At 45.4% G+C, this 23714-nt stretch overlaps 1 protein-coding gene and 1 long non-coding RNA gene across 2 annotated transcripts in view; both read left to right on the top strand.

The window, feature by feature from the left end:
* The window catches only part of LOC128834731 (uncharacterized), a 267719-nt gene extending 254837 nt beyond the window's left edge, over positions 1–12882 (top strand). The window contains exon 4 of the long non-coding RNA XR_008444477.1: positions 12819–12882. This is a non-coding gene — a long non-coding RNA (uncharacterized LOC128834731). The remainder of the gene's footprint in view (positions 1–12818) is intronic.
* A 6137-nt stretch (positions 12883–19019) lies between these two features.
* Positions 19020–23714, top strand: part of BUB1 (BUB1 mitotic checkpoint serine/threonine kinase) — a 45938-nt gene continuing 41243 nt past the window's right edge. The window contains exons 1-5 of the mRNA XM_054021424.1: positions 19020–19109; positions 19450–19509; positions 19594–19738; positions 21573–21769; positions 23012–23055. Coding sequence (XP_053877399.1) covers positions 19087–19109; positions 19450–19509; positions 19594–19738; positions 21573–21769; positions 23012–23055 — 469 coding nt within the window. The 5' untranslated portion in view covers positions 19020–19086. The remainder of the gene's footprint in view (positions 19110–19449; positions 19510–19593; positions 19739–21572; positions 21770–23011; positions 23056–23714) is intronic.

Below are 23714 nucleotides of genomic sequence, written 5' to 3'. Positions count from 1 at the left end.
CTTTTGACATGCAAGGGTATAAACAAATATACAGATCTCATGAATCATCTGAAATGCCTTAAGGATATCGCAGGAGCAAATATGAGTGTAAAAAAAAATAAAGGAGATTGTTATCTGAAAGGAGGGCATTTTTCTGACATGTTTAAAGATGTGAGTGCTTTAGAAACTGAGAAAACTAATATGATGTGTGTGTGTGTCTGTGTGTGTGTGTGTGTATAGATACACTTCCCACAGCAGCAGTCTGATGCAATAGTGCTTTTACTATCCTCCATAACCAAATGAAGTCAGCTGAAATCATAGGAAAAGCATATGTTTAAAATGTCTACTTGCTGCTTTTGGATGTTCTCGTTAAAAACACCCTCCACCTAAACTTTCTGGTTAATATCCTCTTCACAGTTGAGTACAGATGTGGCTAACAGCACCTTGTGAAATAAATGTTCAGCTGCAGGCCTCCACCACAAAGTTCAGACACCTGCAGATGACATCACCCATTATCTAGCTGACACCAGAGGTTGATTAACATGCTGGAACAGGTGCCACAAACCCCAAAACTCTTAGAAAGCGTATGCTACCTCTCCTTAATAAAATGATTTATACAGTTGATATAGATTCTGCAGGCCACTGTCTCCTTGACAGAATTTTACACGCCACTATTATATAAGCAAAAAATATAGAAAGTCTCCTTACTGAGACCACTGGGGTTTATTTCTATGTAAAATGTGTGTGCAAATGTATATGTACATGTATGTACACAGGAGGGCCTGACTCTTACCCACTGCTCTGGAAGTAAATTCCATTTACACCCATTCGGAGGCCCCCTTTACATTGCCAGAACTGTGTAAATGGGAATCAGAACCATATGTGTACAGCAGAGGTAGAGGTGGAGATAGTATCAGCCTTTCTGATTCTTCTTAGCGTATGCACAATGTGCCTCAGGGGGCACGTGACCAGGATTCATCCCGGAATTTGGTTCTCTGGTTGGATCATTAGCTTCCCCGGCCCAGGCCGGTACTGATGGGGAGTGTGATGTGAACGCTGATCCATGCCCCCAGCCTCTCTGATTGAGGGTGGGTGTCTGCCTTTGGTATCAGCGTGCCACAACTTAGGGATGATTTTAAAGCACACACACACACAGCCACTGTTAGACTCTAGGATCTGCGCTGGCTTATGGGTCTCCAGGTGGTGTTTATGGTGTTGGTTATAAGCGAGAAAGCCCTACATGGCCTGGAATGGGTGTACGTGCAGGATCACCCATTTCTCGGGGTCACAGCTTTGGTTAGCAGAGGGGTGTAGGCTAGATCCCCCTTGTTATCAAAGAGAAGGGATAGTTGGTCTCTGTGAGGGCTCCAGGACTCTGACACTTTTGGTCTGGAATCGCCTGAATTGGATGAACTTCCAGGCACAGTGCTATCGATTTGATATGGTTTTAGGGGAAGGGATGAGATGTTCCACATGGGGAGGAGGGTGATAGGAACTTTTCTGTTGCTTTGATTTACTGAGGGGTTCCATTAATTTATCACTGGTTTCTGACAGTTTCCGGCTGGGTGAATTTGTTCTCTCTATCTGATTATTTAATGCTGCTGTTGCCGATGTTAACGTGTTACCTGTAGAGAAGAATTCTGTGCTGATAAGTGCTCATTGCTATGTTGTTGTGAGTCTAATAAACTGTTAGGGTGCATACCGCTTTTAGAATGGGCCTTTTTTATTATTACTTATCTCTAAATAAATTCATACAGATGGAATCCATTGGGGTGTGGAAGAAAGATGTGGTTGGCGAGCAAGACTTTGGGATGTGTAAATTATTCACAAGTGGCAAAGCTACAAATGAATTATACAAGATAATACAAATGAGTACAACTATACCTTACTTATCACAGTATACCACTCTACAGACACAGTGTTACAGCAAACTACTAAAAAATGTGTAAACTTTGGCTTTGTGAAAAAAGAGACACCTACGCACCAGGAAATCTCTCCTCACTGTGTAGGTGGTGGAGGCCCCGAGATAAGTTATCTCTAAAGGGCGACTCTGGGGATACCTAGATATCTTCACCAATGTGGATTCAGCTCACGCAGAGTGGTGGAAATTTTAACTCTGCCAATTTATTTTTAAATGATTTAACAAAAATAAATAAATATGAGACAAAAAGAATGGCCTCTCTGTTGTTCTGTTCCCAAAAATTAGCAATTCTATCTAGCCCCACACATACTGGGACAGGCAACATGCAGTTGATTTTACCCACAAGTCACTCTTGCTTCCCCAAGAACCATATTTATTGTTTTTAAAGAACAACAAACTCACATGACCCCTGCTTACCACTTAACTGTTCATGATCACCTGACTATTACTGTGTGCTCCCCCAACCCACCTGTTGTCTTTCCTTCATACTTAGACTGTATCTGGGGCAGGGGCTGTCTTTGTGTTCTGTATTTGTACGGGGCTTAGCACTACAGGGCCCTGACCCCTGATTGGGCCCTTCAGTGCCGTCATCTCTCACACACACACACCACAACAACATTAGGTTACAGCCAAATATACAAAACCAATTAGTTAAATTTAACTCCACTCTATGCAAACCAGATAATTAGCAAATACATAATCCACACACTGGGCCAGAGTTTTAAAACATAGATGCTAAAATTGCCCATCCCATGCTCTGCATGTCTCCCACCTCCCCAGTGATTCATAGGCCACAATAACGCAGAGTTACTCTAAACTGCTACAATTCACTGCTGACCACCAATCAGAATTTTCTTCTACCCTTTCACTCCACTATATTGCCATTAAGAACTGCTCCATCCAACTATCTCCCATCCCTGCACCCATGCCTGAGGAAAGTGTAAGCCTCTCGATGTGTGTGGAAGGTTAACCTCCCGGGGCTCTGGCCCATTCCATTGTCAGGGCCTCATGGAAAAGGCCCTGCCTGCACATCTCTCCTGATCTCAGACTGGGGCTTCTCTGCTCATTTTAACCCTAGGAGTAAGGAATGAGGTGTGGGTCAATCTCTCAACTGACCCGGACCCAGTCCTTTTAGGGCCTGATCCAAAGCCAACTGAAGTCAATGAGAGTTTTTCCATCAATATGATTAGGCTTTGGATCAAGCCCTCAGGGCTTCGAAACATCACCTTGGATTCTCCTTGGAAGCCAACAAGGCAAGCACAGTTGCCCCTAGAACACTAGTGTTCTGTGCTCAAAACAAGAAGTTACACCTAAAAGATGGGCTGATTTTAACATGCCATTTTGCCCAAATATTGTAGCATAGAAAATTGCCCAATTTTTCCAATGAACTTTGCACCACAGGCACAAAATAGGCCTGTTCTCATCATTATTTACCGTTGTATTCAATCTTTGTGACCTGCAAAGCTGTAAAGTTCATCAGCAATGTGCGTGTATTTTCTACCAGGTCACCAATAACCAATGCCTGGGGGACCCACTTTAAACAGCCCCACTCAATGGAGACTCCCCATTAACAAAACCATTTTGAAACCTATCCGCTATCTGTGCACCTTTGAAAAATGCTTTAGGATCTAAAGGCAAAGTATGATTTATTATGATGATTATTAAAGTGGCACGAAAGCCTGAACTCCCCGCTCACTCCTAGGCTAGGCTATCACTGCACAGTTAACCCTGGTGATTGGCACTCAGGTCTGAGCACCCAGGTTAGCCTAGCGGGGGTGTGAACATCTCCACTGCAAAGCCCAACCGGTGTTACTGTGTCCTCACCATTTCTGCACTGGCCCATTTGTGTTTGGGGGCATAGCCAATGGTTCCTTAGGCTGAGACACCCTAGGATTCTTTCCCAGTCAATTGCAGGAGAACTTGTCTATCTTTGGGGAGAACTGTGGGAAGGCATTGGAGGACTATCAGCACTTGAGTGATTTAGTCTGTGTCCTTATTGCAAAGTGGATGGGTTCCAGTCTAATTTTAAATGGAGCCTGGGCTCTAACCCACATCCCCAGCTGGGTAAGCTAGCCCAGAGTTAAAGCACCTCCAAACCCAGGTCAGAGTTTTTCTGTAAGGACAGAAGGGCAGGTGGGCGTGAGAGGACTGGGCTAAAAGCTGGGGAAAAGCCCAGGTTAATTGTCAGTGAAGACATACCCACAGATGCAGTCCCTGCCAGGTAAGGATTGATGCAGCAGTGTGTGGAAGCTTGTACTGCCACTATCTGCTCTACCTGATCTGTGTACAACAAATACCGGGTCAGCACTTGGGGTTGTCAAGTTGGCACCAGTTACAAAAACTTAGACCCGGATCCTAAGTGTGCTTAACATCCCGCAACGTGAGCACTCCTGTTGACATGAACGCCTACAACAAGAAGACTAGTCACAGTGCGTAAAGTTAAGCATCTGTGTAAGTCTTGGCAGGACTGGGGCCTTACTCAATATTTTTACTTTTTCTTACTCAGTGGGTATATGAAGTTGGATTATGATTGAGGGGGCATGTGTTGAGTAACCAGTATGGCAAATATACTCTGCCTGGCAGACATTTTTGCCTGCATAAGGCACAGCTGGCTTTAGCTCAGTTCGTATGAGAAAATTAAACTAAGAAGGAGAAAAACACTGAAGTTAATGTTTGCATTTCCACCAGCTACAAAAAGGTTTCTCTGTCTGATCTACCTCACGGTGCAACTTGGTGCAGCTGACTTGTTAACCAGATGTTTTAAATCAAGTCTGAAGGCTTTCCATATGACACAGAAAGCTTAGACAACAGGCAAACCTGACTGCATTAAAGGGTAATCTGAGAGTAATTTGTCATAAAAACATCCAGAAGAGCACCAGCTGCAGATAGATGCTTCCTACAAATCACAACATAGGCTTCATGGTTCTTTAAAAAAAATACTGCCTTAAGTTATCCTAAAAGTAAGGCAATAGTAATACACTGCTACTTTGTTTATAGTAGGCTGAGAACGTGGTGGCTGGATTTCCTGCACTACCAGCCAGGCCTACATTCAAATGCCAAGCCAAAACACATCACACTGCTTCCTATTGGAGGAGATTCATCTTTGTCAAGGTTTGCTATCAAGAAGCGAGTGGACATAAGTGGAGAGAGCAAACATCTTGGAAGTGGCAGAGTCTAAGTTTTAATGTTCATGGGATCATAGCAACTGGTTGTAAAGTAACGGTATTTCCCTTTGATCCTGGAAGCAAAGTGCCAAGCCGAATGCTAACAACTTGCCATTCCCATTTAGATTCCATGCATTTTTCCTCTGCCTCCAAACTCTAACCTATAAAGCATTATTTGAATAAAGTAACTCTGAAAATGGCATAGGCACAAACAACTGGTTTAAGGATGAAGTTTACCTCAAATCTTAACTCTGTTGCTTTTAAGGTGTTAAAGCTACATCCTTCATATTACACCTCTACCCCGATATAACGCGACCCGATATAACACGAATTCAGATATAACGCAGTAAAGCAGCGCTCTGGGGAGGCGGGGCTGCGCACTCCGGTGGATCAAAGCAAGTTCGATATAACGCAGTTTCACCTATAACATGGTAAGATTTTTTGGCTCCCGAGGACAGCGTTATATCGGGGTAGAGGTGTATTTTAGAACCCTGTGGATTTCAAAGTGAAGGTTCATTTGGCTTCTTAACAACAATTATATAGAAAAGTTTTCAAAATAAGGACATATTGATCTGAGAGATGGTTTTGGGAACTTGAATGTCAGGGTGACGAAGAGACCAGTCTTGATCATTTTATTTGCTGTTAGATGGGTCCACTCACTCCCAGTCTAACTTATGTACTTCTCCTTTTCTTCCCTTTTGAGGAATAAAATTTTTGCCACTGCCGCATTGCTCATCCTATCATTAGCCACAGGGGTGGTATTGGGTGTCTGAAGACAAATGCTTCCAGCTAAGATTTTCAAAAATGGGTAGCTGTAGTTAGGCTCCCAAGCACCTGTACAAATATTAGCACATGAGACCGAGGGCTGTACATGATAAATATACTAGGTTAGCCGTAAAGTCCAGAGAATAATACATGCTCTTCCATCAAGCACAGAACAATACACCTCTGCTGCACAATCTCCGTCTAAACTAGATACAAACACTTCAATAGCTGACAAAACTGACAACACCCTGCATGACCTTCCTGCTAAACACAAAAAGACCAATAGCAGGCACTGAGGTGCTTTGAAAATCTGTTGTTTGCTACCCTCTTGTGGATAAATGCACAATTCAACTTTCTGGATTGGGAGATCTGTTGGCTCAGGAGATTGGTAGAGGGATGATGTGGAGATTTTCATTTCTAGGCCCTGGTCCCAGATGAAGTGTATGGTAATAGGGATGCATCCCTTGGGTATTTGGTAGCCATGTGAAAGGAGCTGATGTGGCTGTTAGGGAAAGCATACAGAAAATGCCTATGCTCTATTTTATAGAGAGGAGTTAATTCTCCAGGATTGTCAATTTGAATGGAATGATTTCATGAGCACAGTGTGGCATGGATTTACAGGATCTGTGCTACCCCTGGTCTTGAAACAACCTCAATACCTGTCTCCTAGCACCCCTGTTTCTCACACTGAGCTCTGCCCTGAGAGTCCCACTGAAGGAGACTCCTGTTTAGAGACTTTTATTCCCTTCAGGGATCAATGCAATTCAGCAAGTATCTGCAGCAACGCCATGCAGCCTTTTCAAAACAGAACAGGCTTTATTAGTCAGCTGGAACACAGCGTTGGGAAAACCTCAGGTTAGCACAGAGAAGCAATAGAACCAGGTCTTTCCCTTCCTCTGTTGTTTCCAACTGATGAGACCCAGCTTATAGCAAAAATTAGTCCCTATGTGCATAACCTTGCATTTTATAGCATTACATTGCATCCCATTTCTATTACTCCAGTTCTTACTGCATAATATTGATCCTCCACTGTATCGACAATGCCTCCCAACTGAGTCATCAGCAGATTTCATTAGCACTCTCCTAATTTTGTGCCAAGGTAATTAATGAAAATATTAAATAAGATTGGTCCAAGACATATCCTTGAGGACCCTCACTACTAACTTTCATCCAGTCCAGTAGTTCTCCTTTCAGAACAACCCACTGTCATCTCCCCTTTAGCCAGTTCCTTATGAGCCTTACAGTTCTTGTACTAATCCCCATCTTCCGCAGTTTAACTAATAATTTCCCATGAGGTACCATATCAAATGCCTTACTGAAGTCTAGATAGATTAGATCTACTGCATTTCCTTTGCCACAGTGCAAATGCAGGGACCTCCAAACCATCAACACATTGTGAAGAAGTGCCTCATTTCATTCCCAGGAGGTATAGCAAAGCTGCACTCTGCATCTCTTGAAGCCCTCAAATGGATTTCAAACCTTTCGATTAACTTGTAAATGTTGATATTTCCACACAACAGAAGGCAGGCAAAATCTACCTGTGGTAAATCCAGGTTGCCTTTTATCCCATTTGCTATTTACCTCCATGTCATTTATAATGCTTTCCTTGAGACTTTGTTCTAGACCCTTGGATGCTATTGCGGTCTGTAGTCTGGTAGGCCTGTCTACCAGCCTGGGGACAAAACAGTCAGCCACACCCAAGCTCTGTTTTAGCCTTCAGGCAGACTCTTTTAGTCTTCAGCCACACAAAAGCAAGAAATAAAGGGCTAGTCCTGAGCTGGGCTGGAACTGCAGTGGCCTCTGCCCCCCAGGGGCTCATGAGTCCCTTAGCCTCAGGGGGACCATAGCCCTGTTGCAGCCTTCCACCATTGCTTAGAAAAGGGTTTGTCTCTCCCAACCTCCCCCCATTACAGTGGTGGGTCCTTACTTGTATCTTCCAGCTTGGAATCAGAGCCAATCATTACTGCTGCTCAGCTGGGCCAGCTGGTTCCCCACACATGCCTGCTGGGCTTCTCCTTAGGCCAGGCCTTGCTGCTCCCTGGCTCTGTGGGCCTTTAAAGGGTCTGACCGCCCTGCTCCAAGGTCAAACTAACAGGTCTATAGTTGCCAAGAGCACTCGTTTCCCCTTTCTCACAAATATGTACTATGTTTGCTATTCTCCAGTCATACAGGACCCCCCCAATTTGATAGATTTAGTCAAAATCCTTGCTAGTGGACTTGCAATGCCATAAAGCAGTTCCTTCCGAATTCTGGAATGGAGATTATCCAGCTCTCTCTGATTTGAGCACATTAAACTCTAAGTTTTGCTTCCACCATGGATGTGGTCACTTAGATTTCTAGAAAAAAGAACGAGGAGTACTGGTGGCACCTTAGAGACTTATTTATTTGAGCATAATACTCATATAGATATGTAGATACTCATTTCCATCAGCCATCCTGCCTTTATTCCCCTCATTGAAAACTGAGGCAAAGTATTCATTTAGGTTTTGGGTCATACGTACATTATCTTTAATATCTATCCCATTTTCGCTGCATAGGAGCCCCACCTCTTTTCTTGTTCTCTTTTTATTTATGCGGCTATTTGTTCTAATTTCCTTTGCAAGGTCTAACTCAATTCTCACTTTGTCCCTATCCTTTCTGACCTCCAAGAGGTACCATGCTTTGTTGATCAATTCCTTTTTCCAATTCTTGTAGGTTCCCTGCTTGCTCTAGACATCCTTTCTGAGGCAGTTATTAACCAAGTTAGGTCTGGAGCACCTTCCCTACAAATATTTTCCCCCCTTGCTTGGATGTAAATTCCAGATCATTTTTTTCTCTTCTGACTTAAAGAAATTCCAAGTCTTCTCCACATTTAAGACCCTGAACTCTTTAGTCCAGTTGACTTCACTAACTAGTTCCCTTAATTTCTCAAAGTTTGCCCTTTTGAAATAAAAAACCTTAGCTGATGACCAAGTTTTGTTTATCATTCCATTTAATTTAAACTCAATTCATGTTCACTTGATCCAAGGTTATTTCCTATGACTAGCTCTTTTATAATGTCCTAATTATTTACCAAAACCAAGTGTAAAACAGTATCACCTCTTGTTGGTTCAGTGACTCTGGTGCAGAAATCTGTCCATTATTCCATCCAGGAATAATTTATCCCTACCCTTATTAGTGTCATCTGTTCTCCAATCTATACCTGGAAAGTTAAAGTTTCCCATAATGGCACAATTCTGATAGAATTTCTCTTTCTAATGTAATTCACACACCTCTTGGGTGTGGTGCTCTGTCCCATCTAGTGGCACTGAGACCACTTAGAGGGAGATTAATGAGTTTGTTCTACAGCCTTAATTATGGGCCACATGTTTTTTTAGCTCAGAGAGTAGAGGCTCATGCATTTAGCTCCAGAGGTTCTAGATTCGATCCCGCCCGCCCATGACCGGGGTCTGTCAGTGTTACACTAACAATATAAAAGAGCTCTCTGTCCTTATCCAAATTTGACCCTGCTGTATGGTCTACAGCAGACCCATAGAACCTCTTTTACAATCCTCTCAAGTGATTTTGACCCAAACTGATACTGTTTTATCCACGTTGTCACGTCTATTTCTTTACGGTCAACTGCATCACTGATGAAATTTTGAGTTTCAGGGCCATATAATGCAAGTGACCATGTCAGGAGATACAAGGACAAGACATCAACACTGAATGTTCTTAAGGCCATAGTGACTGAGACCGCTGTCAGTCACAGTAGGGCCAGGGAGCCTGGGCAAAGCTAGAGAAGGGAAGAAGTCTCCTGACGGGAGTGCGTCGCTGGAGGTGAGGACTCTATACAGGGTCTCAGATACCAGTGATCCCTCTCTAAGAGCTGAGCCAAGACAGCTTGTAAAGCTGCGGCAGTGGCAGCCGTGGCAGCTTTGAGGCGATGGACAGCGCTGAGAGGTGGTGGCTGGAGCAGAACTGGGCTAGCTTGATCTGAAGCCACAGAAGGAGCAGCAGGCAAAGGGACTGTGGGGTGGACCTCCCTACCCAGCAATTAAGGCTGGAATCATCTGAGCTGGGTCAGGTGGTTGAGTCCTCAGGGCAGCCCAGGCAGTGCTCACCTGCCAGCCTCCTTGGACTTCTCCAAGCCATTGCAGCTAACTGTAAGTGGGTAGCTGGGGAGGACGGAAGTGGCTAAATGCCCCAGCCATTCACTGTGGCCAGGAGGACTGAGGTTGGGACTATGGTTAAGGTACACTGGGGGGAGCAGGGGGGGAGTCTTACCTCACAGAATTTGTTTTTTAATAGCTGGTTTTCCAAAGTTTATTGTGTCGTCTCCCCTTTTCCCCCATAAATAAAGTTCTTGTGTTTTCAACCCCAGGACTCAGTACTTACGACCGGGGAAGAATTGCCTATTGGGGCACCCTGGGTGATGTACACAGTTTCTCAGGTTTCTGGGTGGGAGCTTGAGCCAGTATTAATTACATCTTTAAGGAAACCCCTCAGAAATTGAACCCAGGCTTTTTTGCTGCTGACAACACCTGACAGATGGATTACGCTAGTATTATACTCTTCTTATCAGGCACGCCAGCCTTGATCCTAGATGGTTAGTACCCCAGGTACTCAAATGGAATCCATCGGTCAAGAAGAGTCCACTCTCTGTGAATAGCTCTGTCCTAGGGGGTGTAACCCCACACCCATCATGAAGGGGTTAACTGGGCGCTGAGAAGGAAGTGGTGAACACCTGAGAGCTCTATTAACCTCACTTGGCACACCTGGAGAGGATGTGGTTGGCTGAGCCAGGAGATTAAATACAGACAGTTCAGGCAGCCAGAGGAGAGAAGGCAGTGATAGGGGTGGAGGTGCTGGATCTACTCCGGGAGAAGAGAGCTGGCAGGAGCCAGGGATAAGGGGACTAGCGAAAGACCCCAAGAGGGGCAGAAGACATTCTGAGTTAAATTGATATGATTTAGTAGTTGTGGTGACTTTGGGGATTTTAAAGACAGTGTAACTCTGGAATGGAGGTGGGGAACTCTAGAAGATCAAGCTGGAAGGCAGGTCCCTAACACATAACAATGTCTGTGGGATGGGTTTGCCATAAGGGGGCCCTCCAGTACAGCAGCCACCCCAGTACAGCCTCCCAATGATCTTCATTGTCTTGTCAGACCTCCACCATACTCCTCTAGCAACCGGAAGAATTCCACAAAGATCACCTGATCTTTGAGTGCTCATTCTTTGAGCATCTTCCCCACCCGTCCGCAGTCTGTTTCAATGGGAATCGGACAGTGTCATCTGTCCCAACATGAAGACTAATCAGTGGATTTTTCACCATTCCCATCAGGATCCTTTTCAGCCTCAGGTCAACATCTCGTATCCCCATTCGTGGTAGACAGTACACCCTCTGTCCTCTCAATTCTTCTTAGTGTGGAGTCTCCAGTCACACAGACCTGCCTCTTCCTGATGTGATGTGAACCTCAGGTTCCCTCTCTCTGTTCTTCCTTCTGTCTGCAGACCATTCTCTCACAGTCCCCTGTATATTATCCTCCTTCTTCCTAGGGCTCCGGATCCATCATCTCTTCCTCTTTTCTGCGAGAACTGGCTTCCCTTTTCTTCTTTCTTGCCACCCCATCTTCTACCTGCTTTTCCTCCCTGTTCTCCAGTGCAGCACACCTGTTCCTCAACTCTGTTCCTTCTCCATTAGCTGGTCTCTTCCTCTGCCTTGCCCTTGTGGTCACGTTCTTCCATGGTTCCTCTCCTCGTCTAACCGTCTGCTGTCCAGGTCCTCTTTGTTGGCAGGTGTCTGCAAATTGTGAGTTGTCTGTGCAGCCTCCTCTCTCTTCTCTTGCATCAGACCTCAAATCCCTGACTGAACTCCACCATCGACGCCAGCTAGTCCTTGTATCTTCTCCGCCAGGAACTCTACCAGGAAATATTTCATTCATAAGTGTGTTGCCCCTCACTATGTGTAGCTGGCACAGTCCAGCCCATAGTCTTGGGTTGACAGGAGCAAACCTCACAGTTGAAGCTGGGTGGCCTAGTTTACTGAGTAGCTCATGTTTTTAAAGGGAGTTAAACTTCTGCTGGAGTTTTTTGGCTTAGGGGCAGGCCAAAAAGCAAGACCAATAAGGGGTTAAGTGAAGCTGGCACATTCAGTCTACAGAAAAGGGAGATGTAAGCAGTTGTACTTGTTGCCATAGCACCCTCTGGTGTCGGAGTATGGCACTGCGGGGACCTTCGCCTCTAGGACCCCCTGTTGACTGCCACTTTGGTCCAGCAATTACCTGTTTCTCTCCAACACTTAGTCAAAGGCTAAGTCACATATGGCTCAGGACCCTTCCAGGGTAACAACAGTCCAATTAGAAGCCCAAACACGCAATGCTTCTGCCCCTCAGGGGCTACTCCCCAACCCCATCCTCTGAGCTCAGTCCTGAGTCCCACCATGGGCTCAACAGTCCTTGTGTTGGGGCTTTATGCCCCTTCCTTGGGGCTAGTAGGGGAACCCTGACCCACCCTCTGTTCGGGTGTGCTCTGATCCTTTAGCTGTGCTGCTGTTTCCCTGGGCCATTTCCTACCTCCAAGCCCCTTGTGCTGTTTCCCATAAGCCTGTGGTTAGCACAGCCTCCCCTCTGGATCCCAGGCCTCTCCCTGGGTCCTCCCAGCTCCTTGCTCCAGCCCTGGGACACTGAGCCACAGGACTGCCTTTTCCAGTTCCAGGTGAAGTGGCCCTTGAAATACATGTTAACTTCTTACACTAAAGAATTTGTTCCACATTGTATTTAGCTGTGACGCTCTGAGTAACATTTCCCAGATCTGAAGAAGAGCTCCATGTAGCCCGAGAGCTTGTCTCTCTCACCAATAGAAGTTGGTCCAATAAAAGATATTACCTCACCCACCATGTGTCTCTAATATTACAGAACCAACATGGCTACAACAACACTATATTTTTAAATAAAATTTTCCCCAGAAATGGAGTTTGTGGGGAAGTTGGTGGCTGCTTTGTGCTACAGAAGCCTTCTCTCTCATTTCAGGCATTGCAGATTTTGGAGGCCATATCAGTTCTTGTGGTGCCCGACTGGCGAAGAGAAATGTCATTCCAAACTGCCGATGGGAAACCAGGTATGTATGTCACTGAAGTTTCTGAATGTATGGTGACTAAACAGTACATCTTACAAGCGGAGTGGATTGGTGAGCTAACAAGGTGGCCCCGAAATACATGCCCGTCCCCAAAATGTGACTCATAAAGCTGGAGTTCCTGCTACGGAAAAAGTTTGCAGCTATCGGCACCTGGGATTGGGTCAGAATAAACGAGGGAATCAACAGGATGCTGCGTTAGCATCCACATAGGTTAGTGCCTCCACATGGCTTCCGACAGAGCCTGTTAGGACTGCATGCAAACATGCATAACCCCACTGTCAGCCCCCTTCTCCCCCTGGCAAATTTCTGGGCTGAATTCAAACCCCCAGTCATATTTGTGACTGATTTTGTCACCCATGGAATGCATGGACGACATTTAACAGAAATTAACTACGTTTGAACCTCTTCCCCCTCCCTACCCCACATTGTTCAGTCTTTTCAGGCAGCTCGTTACACCGGGGATTTGTACGGAATGGCATACATACAGGGAAGATAATATAAGGTTCTTACTATAACATACTGGTCTGAACTAGCAAATATGTAAACCTTCCCAGGCTTGTAGATGCCTGTTTACCGATTGCATTTCCTGGTCTCCATTTTGAATTCCACGTTGTGGTGGGAGGTGATGTGAAGGCACTGGGATTCACTCCACCATTACTGGACACACGCTGCTAGCTGGGGCTTGTAATAACTTTTGCATTGGTTCATAGAGCAGAAATCCGTTCCATTCTTATATGAATAAACATAAAAATTGAGCCAGAAACTTACCAGGTTTTGGGACAGCTTCTCCCTCTTTTGTCTCTGCTGCCAGTTCCTCGGGGGGAGGGGGGAAAGAGGGGCATCGAAAAGCTCCTCCAAATATGGCGTCAGGAGGTGCTGCAGCTGCCTCCTCTAGGACCAGTTTCATCAGTAGCGTCACTTCATTTGCCTCATTTGGCACCTGCTGCTGGCTCCCATCGATTTCCATGCTGTCTTCTGGGGCCAGCAGAGCACCAGCCTGGCTGACCAGGTTATCATGCACCACCATGCTCGGTGCAGTTCCCAGCACTCGGTCGAACTCATCATAAAATAAGCATGATGTTGGCGAGCTGCCAGAGGTGTGGTGGTGGTCACTGGTTGTCCGGTGCTTGGTCTTGAGCCTCTTAATCTGTTCTCTGCACTGGTCACCGGTCTGCTACATTTCCAGCACCACTAGCTTCTTCGCTATTTGCTGGTATGCATGGTCACGCCTGGTACTCTTACTAAAATCAATTGTTTTGCTGGGCTTGCACCAGAGATGAACCAAAAGCTGGCTGTGCTCCCATGACCTCAGTGCAGCGTGCTTTGTAAAGGACTTCTGGTCGATATCTAGTGCAAATGCCAAAGGTTCTCCTAAGGTCTGTTTGCAGTTCTGCAGTCAGAATAAAATGGAAGGGTTAAACACCAAGCTGCTGCAGTAGAACAAGGTGAAGGGGGGTGCGTCAGTTTCCTGAGAGTTGATTGGAGTGTCCTGGGAGAGAGAGGACAAAGGAAGTCGGCCTGTAGCATTGTGGGATACTTTTAGTGGACTCCAAGTACCCAAGTCTGGGGGCGGGAGTGAACTGCTTCTACACTGTAAAACGATAGGGCTTGAACCCTGGGTCCTGGCTTGACTCAGGCTCTGACTCTCCACCATCTGAGCCCAAGTCCAAAATATTTGTGTATAGATGGAAGCCAGGTTAGGGCTTGAGGCTGAGTCTCAGCCTGGGCTTACATCGCAGTGCAGATATAACGTGAGGCTCATCTGATGGGTATAAGAACAGCTAGTCCATCACTAAATATGGCACATTTCCTTGTCATGGGTGAATGATACTGTCCATCTGGAGCAACAGAGCCAAAACTGAAAGGAAAAAAATAGATCAAGAGCAATTTTATTGGTCAACGCAACGCAAGTTGGTTGGTTGTTTTTAGGTTTGGGGGCGTTTTTTTGGTCATAGTTACTTAGACCCCAGTTCTGCTAAACTGCTAAAACTGACCCATGTGAGTAGACCCACCGAAGCATTACAGAAGACCCATTTAAAAAATCTTGTTATTTCTTGTAGTGGGCAAAAACTGAGAATTCCCAGCAGATAGAAGGTCAATGAGCCTAGTCATATACCTAAAGTTAAACACATGCATAAGTCTACAGAACAGGGCCTTGATTTGGAATGTCTCCACCCAATTTCAGAGTGCATATTCCTATAAAAATAAAATACATGGATTATTTTCATTTATGAAGAAATCCTATTTTTGTATTATGAGTAGTTTGAGTTGGCTAGATCTGACCACTTTTGTTATGTGTTGGGTTGGAGTGTTTATAACTTTGCTAACTATGGTAATAAGCTATTACAGAAGGTTTTTCCTAAATGTGAGTGTTGCAACCATGCACACTGGGGTTCCCAGTCACAGTAATTTTAATAATACTGGTTCTGAACTTTGGACAAGAACCTACCAAATCTCAGAGAGCTAATTGGGAACTCTTAAAAAAGTTGAAATTCCGCTAAATTGTATGTATTTTTTTTAATAAAGGATGAAATGATAGTAGGAACTTTGGAGTAGGAACCAAGTATTTTATGGGGGGAATCATTATGTACTGAGCGTGATCAACAGATGTGCACGAACAACCTGATCAGCAAAAACGCACGCACATACCATCCACGTGGCTTGCACCTGGAGCCTGGCAGGCAAGCCAGCAACACCTAACAGTACAATTCTCAGCAACAAGCTAAGTGTTATTGTTACTTAAAAAGTCTCTGATACCATTTCTTATGTTGTAATAGCAAGTTGGCAACAGCTATTACAAATTCTTTATCTCTAAAACACTTCTCACTCTTTAACGTTTCAAGGAGCAGGGGTGCACTTTGTCTCAAGGCACTCTTAGGAATATGGTCCCTACTATTTCTAGTGTTTGATTTGACTGGGACTAGTTGAAAACATCAAAAGCAATTGCTTAAAGTTATTGTTTGAGGCTCTCTTACATCAATGCACTTGGACTTACATGGCCTTACAAAAGAGAATCATGCTGTGATGGGTGTACCCGTCGCCTTCCTGGCCTCCTGCTAAAGGCCCTGCAGTCCTGCTATACCCTCCTCCAGGACTGCCTAGAGAGGCCTTGTGGAAGCAGCCAATCAGAGCCCAGCGGTCTTAGCTAAAAGGAACTTTAGGGCCATCCCTTGCTGGGACTGGGTTCCTCCCTCCCTCACAGGAGCTCAAGCCAGAGTTTGGCTCTGTCTGCAATTACTTAAGCTGGAGGAGAGAGGATCTGAGAACTGTAACCCTGAGCTAAGGGGTGAAGATAAAGGGGCCAGGTGGGAAGAGGCCCAGGGAAGTACCAGTAATGAACTGATATGAGCAGTACGTGACTGCTGTCTATAGGGTCCCTGGGTTGGAACCTGGAGCAGTGGGCAGGTCCAGGTTCCCCCACCTGCAAAGTGGTGTAAACCCTGAGAAGGTGACAAGGCCCGTTTGGAAGCCTAAGCGAAGGACTGAATTTAAAAGACCCAGAGCTGGGGCTGTAGACTGATGAGGGCAGATAAACAGTTCGGTGGGATTTTTGTTACTTTGGAAGGGGTTTGTTTTGAGTGTGTGACCTGGCTGAAGGGCCAAGCTATGGAAAACCCACCAAGTGAAGTTGACACCCTATGGGATGCCAGGAGTGGGAAAGGGCCTGCAGTACTGCAAGTAGCAGCAGGAGGTGCTCAAGAGGTGAGTTTCCCCCATGACATGCTTCTAGCATTGTTTAATTGAAAATATGGTTCCTTGAAGTCTCACTAGGTAACTTTCTGTTAGTGATTGTAGAGAACAAAGAGAAAAACAATCCTTGAGATGAAATCTCACCACTTCTTTTCAGCCCTGATAACCTTGGAGTAAGGGTGAGCTGTCCATGAGTCCGACAGCTCTTCTAGATTCTACAGCTTCCATCGCTTGCTCAGCAAACTCTGAGATCTCAGTGATGACTTCAGGCATCATACACTGTTTTCAAGGATCATTGGAAGGCGACACTTAGGGCTTGTCTACACTGGCACTTGACAGCGCTGCAACTTTCTTGCTCACAGGTGTGAAAAAACATATCCTTAGATGCTTGCCAATAGGATCTCAGATTCTTTGCTACCTCTATCAGTATCCAGTAGGTGGCAGTAGTATATAGCAAATGTTGATCCTTAGAAGCAGAAGCTTTTTGTATTTTATTAATTTATTAGTAGTTTCTTATTTACCTGGACTCTTAATTGGAATTCTCCCTCTTTTAAGCAACTTCTCTTAATATTTCAAAGTCGTACACTGGTTAGGTGTTGCAGTGGTGAATATTGCAGGACCTAACTTTTATGCATCTAGAAAATCACAGGAACAATACTGTATGCAGTGTCTGTTGTAGTTGTGTTGGTCCCGTGATATTAGAGACAAGATGGGTGAGGTAATATCAGTTACTGGACCAACTTCTGTTTGTGAAACAGACAAGCTTTTGAGCTTACACAGGAACAACACTGTGATCCACAAAGCTGAACTCCGGGAGGACCCAGGTTCCCTATACAATGAACGGGGAAAGATAGGTGTCTAAGAATGGGTGCCACAAAAGCCAGGCCCTAGATAGGGAGCAGCCTAAACTAGCCAATGGGAGATGGGAACAACAGGCCTGTGTGCTAAGCCCTGCCCCTTTCTGCATGATGTATGGGTGTTTAAATCCTGGCTGGAGTGAGGCACTTATTTCTACACAGCTGTCCACAAATGGGCACCTGCAGTCGGGCAGCTTAGGCCATGTCCACACTACAAGAACAAAAAGAATGAGTACTTGTGGCACCTTAGAGACTAACACATTCATTTGAGCATAAGCTTTTGTGGGCTACAGCCCACTTCATCAGATGCAGGCAGTGGAAAATACAGTAGGAATATATATATCTATATATATAGATATATATACACACACAGAGAACATGAAACAATGGGTGTTGCCATACCAACTATAATAAGAGTAATCAATTAAGATGGGCTATTATCAGCGGGGGGAAAAAAACCTTTGTAGTGATAATCAGGATGGCCCATTTCCAACAGTTGACAAGAAGGTGTGAGTAACAGTAGGGGAAAAATTAGCATGGGAAAATAGTTTTTACTTTATGTAATGACCCATCCACTCCCAATCTTTATTCAAGCCTAATTTAATGGTGTCCAGTTTACAAATTAATTCCAATTCTGCAGTTTCTGGTTGGAGTCTGTTTTTGAAGTTTTTTTTGTTGGAGTATTGCAACCATTTTTTCATGTTCTCTGTGTATATATATCTTCCTACTGTATTTTCCACTGCATGCATCCGATGAAGTGGGTTTTAGCCCACGAAAGCTTATGCTCAAATAAATTTGTTAGTCTCAGAGGTGCCACAAGGACTCCTCGTTCTTTCTGCTAATACAGACTAACACCGCTACCACTCTGAAACCTGACTCCAAGAACAGTGTAACTTACACTGGCATACAGCTGCTGGAGCTTGTATACTGCTTGGGGGTGTGCATGGCTGGCTGCTTGTGTTGGCGCTGCCTGGAGCCACTAAGCATGCTGGTGTCGATACAAAGTGGGGCTCACCTGGGGTTGGTAGCTCACTGTGCCACGTGCTGCTGTCTGGTGCCCAGCTTCGGGGGGAGAGCCCAGGCATGCAGCCACCCTGTGAGGAGGGGTCAGTTATGTGGGGTGGGGCAGTGAGGGTGGGTGCCTGGCCTGGGGGTGGAGACTGGGGGGGGGCGGGTCTGGGCAGGTGCTAGGCTCTGGGGGGGGGGGGGGGGCAGGACTGGGCACTGGGCAGGTGCTAGGCTGGAGGGGGCGGGACTGGGCCCTGGGGGGGGGGTGCCAGGACTGGGCAGGTGCTAGGCTCGGGGGGGGGCCAGGACCGGGCAGGTACTAGGCCGGGGGGGCGGGGCCTGGTTGCCAAGAGGCGGGTCCCGCGCGCGCTCGCGCACCGCCCGGCGCGCTCAGAGTCCCGCCTCCCGCTGTGTGCTGGGCAATGGGAGCACTAACCCCGCCCCCTCCCCGCGGCCACCAGCGCTCCCTGGGATTGGCTGCCCGGCTGGAGGAGCCCAGCCAATCCGAAGGCGCCCTGGGCGGCACTGCGCCTGCGCGGGGGATTTGAAAAGTCCGGCCCGGGCCGTTGAGCACGGAGTTGGCTCTCGCTGACTGTCCCGTGCGGCCATGGAGCTGGCGGCTCGCGCGCGGTGAGGCTGCTGGGGGTCCTCTGAGGAGGGGAGGGGCTGAGGGGGAGGCTGCCTGGGGGGAGGGGCTGAGGGGGAAGGGGACCGGCTTCCCTGGAGGGAGGGGGGCTGGCTGGCTGGGGGGAAGGAGCTGAGGGGGAGGGGGCAGGCTGCTGGGAGGTGGGGGGCTGAGGGGGAGGAGGTGGGGGGCTGTGGGAGAGGGGGAGGGGGGCTGTCTGTCTGTCTGTCTGGGGGGGGGAGGGTCTGTCACATCTCTTTGTGTTGTGGGTGCCTGACCCCCTGGGTTTTCCCTTGCCCCTCTCCTTAGTTGCTGCTCTGTGCCTAACTTTTGTGCATGTTGCAGGATGTTTGAAGCCCAGATACAGAGCTACCAAGGAGACGACCCCCTCGATCCCTGGGACAGGTTGGCATTTGCATTGCTTTCCTAATCGCGTGAATCCTAAAACACTGCAGGTGCCACATCAGTGACATGTTCCTCTTGTTCCAGATACCTGCAATGGGTGGAAAGTGCTTTCCCGCTTCAAGGCGGACAGGGATGCTTGTCCGCTTCATTAGAGCAGCTTGTGAAAGTGTTTATCAGTGAGGAGAGGTACCACCAGGATCCGAGATTCGTTAAGTACTGCATTAAACTAGTAGGTACACTTAGATATGTACTAAGAAGTGAAAATATGTGGGGAATTTACCGGTGTCAGAAATAATTTGAATTAAGGCTGATTAATTGCCATTAACTCATGTAATTAACTCAAAATTAATTGGAATTAAAAAATTAATCTGTTTTAATTGCACTGTTAAACAATAGAATACCAACTTAAATGTATTATATATTTTGGCTGTTTCTCCATGTTGATAGATATATACTTTGATTTGAATTACAACACAGAATATATATCTATTATTTTTTATTACAAATATTTGCACTGTGAAAATGATAAACAAAAGAGAGAGTGCCCTCTTTCCCTTACTGTATAGTCCAGTCCCAGAGACTCCAACTGTCCCCATGGTTGGGTTCAAGGACTCCTCTTTCTCAGCTTGCAAAGCACTTCCCTCCTGCACTTGTCCAGTGATGGATGCCTAAAATGGCTCTCTGTCCTTGCGTATCTCAAAGTTTGATGACCTTGCTTCAGAAGGCAGGAACCCCTCCTCTGTACGCGGCTTGCTGTGTGCATGAGGAAGCTGAACTCAAGCTGTTCTTCCTTTTCTGTGGGCTTCCCATCCCCCTGTACGTAAATGGAGCTTCCATTATTTTGATTCCACCATGCTTAATTTACATATGAGACCAGTAAATAGCTACCCACAATCCTGTCTGGGTGGGAATTGTTCCTTCTTGTGTTTGGCGTGCACAAATCTTAAAACAGAATATCAATGAGTATTAATGTCCTTGTTCAATGTATGCATTAATAACCAATGTTACAGGCATTCATAATAGACCTTACATGATACACTAATATTGTATGCAATCAGGTTATTCAGTTGCTTATTATCTGAGGGTCAGACACCCTCCACCCCACGCCACCCCCACCTCCCTTATAGCTCAGGTAAAGTTTCTCTTCCCTGCTGGAGTGTAGACACACTTTCTCTTCCTCCCATACTTATCAGATAAACAAAGCTAACATGTAAATGCATTCTCCTTGACTTACTTTCAAACTGCCTGGTGGATAAACCCTAATCCCTTTGTTTAGGGAGGGATAACTCCTGTTTGACTAGAAAATACACTTCTTCAGTTATGTCCATAGCTTTGCATCAGTTGCTTGCACCTACCTTACACAATATTAATAAACAGTGAGCCATATGCTTTCCAATGAGCTGTTACATGACACATCTTTACTCACAAATAAAACATACAGAATTTTAACATTGTGTGCAGAATTCTTAATTTTTTGGCATACAATTCCTCAGGAGGAACATCTCAGATATAGATTATAATAGTGAGTTGGGGTACACTGGGCTAGTCAGGCCAGCTGAAACTCACTGCTAGATATCAGGGTGCCTCTTGCCCTGTGTCCTTGAGCTGTTCTTAATGTTGCACTAACATCGCATTTTTAAATCCTAGTGTAGACGAGGCCATCGGGGGGCAGGAGTCCATACAACAACACTGACTTCAAATGTTAGTCTGTCTTAATGAAGCTTGAGAGGGTTTTTCAGTTTTGTTCCGTTAATATGATTGGAGAAATACCCTTTCTACCCACCAAGTGCTTGAGAGGTGGGCTTCTGGGCAGCATGGCTTACTTCCTCCTTCCTCAAAGTTTTCCTCGTATCCGAAAAGTGGCTCAATTGTGCTACTAGAAAAAAGGATAGTCTTTCATGTGTAATGTATGGGATTTCTAGGTATGCCATAGACATAAGAAACAAACAGTTTTGTAATGGGGAAGGCTGAATTTATAGACAGGAAAAAGTGATGCGCTTTTTTTTTTTTTTTTTTTTTTGGTCTTTTAATGTGCCAATGGGTATGTATGTTATGTTCTGTAGGCAGAATTCATCAGTGCTCCTAGTCAATTTTTTGACTATATCTACAGCCAAGGAGTTGGTACTAGGACATCTGCTTTGTACATTGCTTGGGCTCAACAGCTTGAAACTGAAGGGAATATACAGCATGCTGGTGCTGTTCTTCAAAAGGGTATTCATAACCAGGCAGAACCAATGGAAAATCTGCAAGAACAATACAGGTAATTTTTATTATTTGCTCTTTCTTGGCGCGCACATCTTGCAAATAGGAACTGTTCAAAATGTGGTATTCAGTGAAATACTGAACCTGCCTAAATATACATCTTCCAGCAGGGTAAAGACAACTGAATTTCCTGTAAAAAGGTTCACATAAGCTAAATATCAACACTGCCTCACTGTTCAGTATGTCTAGACTTGTGGGTTACCTTTTTCTACTGACACTGAAGAGAGTTGGACTGCAGTGTCTTATTTTTGAAGATACAAGGGGTCAGGAACTTAAGAACATAAGAACGGCCATACTGGTTCAGACCAAAGGTCCATCTAGCCCAGTATCCTGTCTTCCGATAGTGCCCAATGCCAGGTGCCCCAGAGGGAATGAACAGGTAATCATCAAGTGATCCATTCCCTGTTGCTCATTCCCAGCTTCTGGCAAACAGAAGCTAGGGACGCCGTTGATGGATCTATCCTCCATGAATTTATTTTGTTCTTTTTTGAACCCTGTTACAGTCTTGGCCTTCACAACGTCCTCTAGCAAAGAGTTCCACAGGTTGACTGTGCATTGTGTAAAGAAATACTTCCTTTTGTTTGTTTTACACCTGCTGCCTATTAATTTCATTTGGTGACCCCTAGTTCTTGTGTTATGAGAAGGCATAAATAACACTTTCTCCACCCCAGTCATGATTTTATAGATCTCAATCATATCCCCCCTTAGTCGTCTCTTTTCCAAGCTGAACAGTCCCAGTCTTATTAATCTCTCCTCAAATGGAAGCTGTTCCGTACACCTAATAATTTTTGTTGCACTTCTTTGAATGTTTTCCAGTTCCAATATAACTTGTCAAGGTTTTTGTTTCTTATTGTTGGCATGTGGCTGATCCACTGGTCTGCCCTGTATGGTGTCATTTTTACTGCATAGGTCCATTTTAAAGAACAAAATAGCCTGGTCCACTTCAATTAACAAGCTTTGGAAGTACTCTGTGGGACACTTCCGTTATAATGGAGACTCAACAATTGGCTAATCTAGTGACACATGAATTATCATGCTGTTACAGTCCAGCTTTTCCTTTACCATAATCTTGCTATGAAAGGCCTAGTTCATCACTACTATAAGCAGAGATACCTCTTGTGAAATCAAAGGTGTGGCGTCCACGTATGCCAGTGGTGAATTTGGCCCTTAATCTTTGATTTTTGGTCTATTAGTCTATTAAAAATCAACCTTAACTAACTTTCATCTCTCTTCAATCTAGACTGTTCCAGAGTCGTATCCCTCAAAGTCATCCATTGACGCAAGGTGAGGCTAATGCTGAACTATCCATGAACTACACTCACTTAAATGGAATATCTTGCCATAGTGTTTTTAATGTAGGTTTGGGTAAACCCCAAGATAGATTCAGCTTTTTGGAACTCTAAGGCTTATTTCCCTTATAAGACACCTGCATAAGATGTGTAGCCATGTTTGTGGCTTCTGCTTCTTCCTCCCCTAATTGTTTCATAATCTTAGGGAGTTTTGTTCCCCCTCCCCCCCCCCCCCCCCCCCCAAAAAAAAAAAAAAAGTGTGTGTGTGGCGGGGAATTACTGCAGGCTTCCTTAGTACCAACTCATCTGAGAGCAGGGCTATACTTCAAATTTACAATGGCACAGCTGCACCAGTGCAGCTGCGCTGCTAGAGTGTCTTCACCAGACAGAGAGAGAGCTCTCCCATTGGCTTAATAACCACCTCCGCAAGAGGCAGTAGCTATGTCTGTGAGAGAAGCTCTCCCCCTGACCTAGTGTTGTCTATGTGGGTGGGTTATGGTTGGTATAACTGTCACTCATGCAGTGAGGATTTTTCACAGTCCTGACCGACTTAGTTATGCTGAAGTAAGTATGTAGTGTAGACCAAGCCTGAGGCTTCCACTGGCAGGAACTCTTCAGTTACTAATGCTTTATGTGGAATACTGACTTGTATTG

The sequence above is a fragment of the Malaclemys terrapin genome, chromosome 3 (assembly GCF_027887155.1).
Source record: "Malaclemys terrapin pileata isolate rMalTer1 chromosome 3, rMalTer1.hap1, whole genome shotgun sequence".
In the NCBI taxonomy this organism is placed as follows: Eukaryota; Metazoa; Chordata; order Testudines; family Emydidae; genus Malaclemys; species Malaclemys terrapin.
Note: the sequence above shows the minus strand (reverse complement) of the source record. Positions and strands in the feature narration are given on the sequence as shown.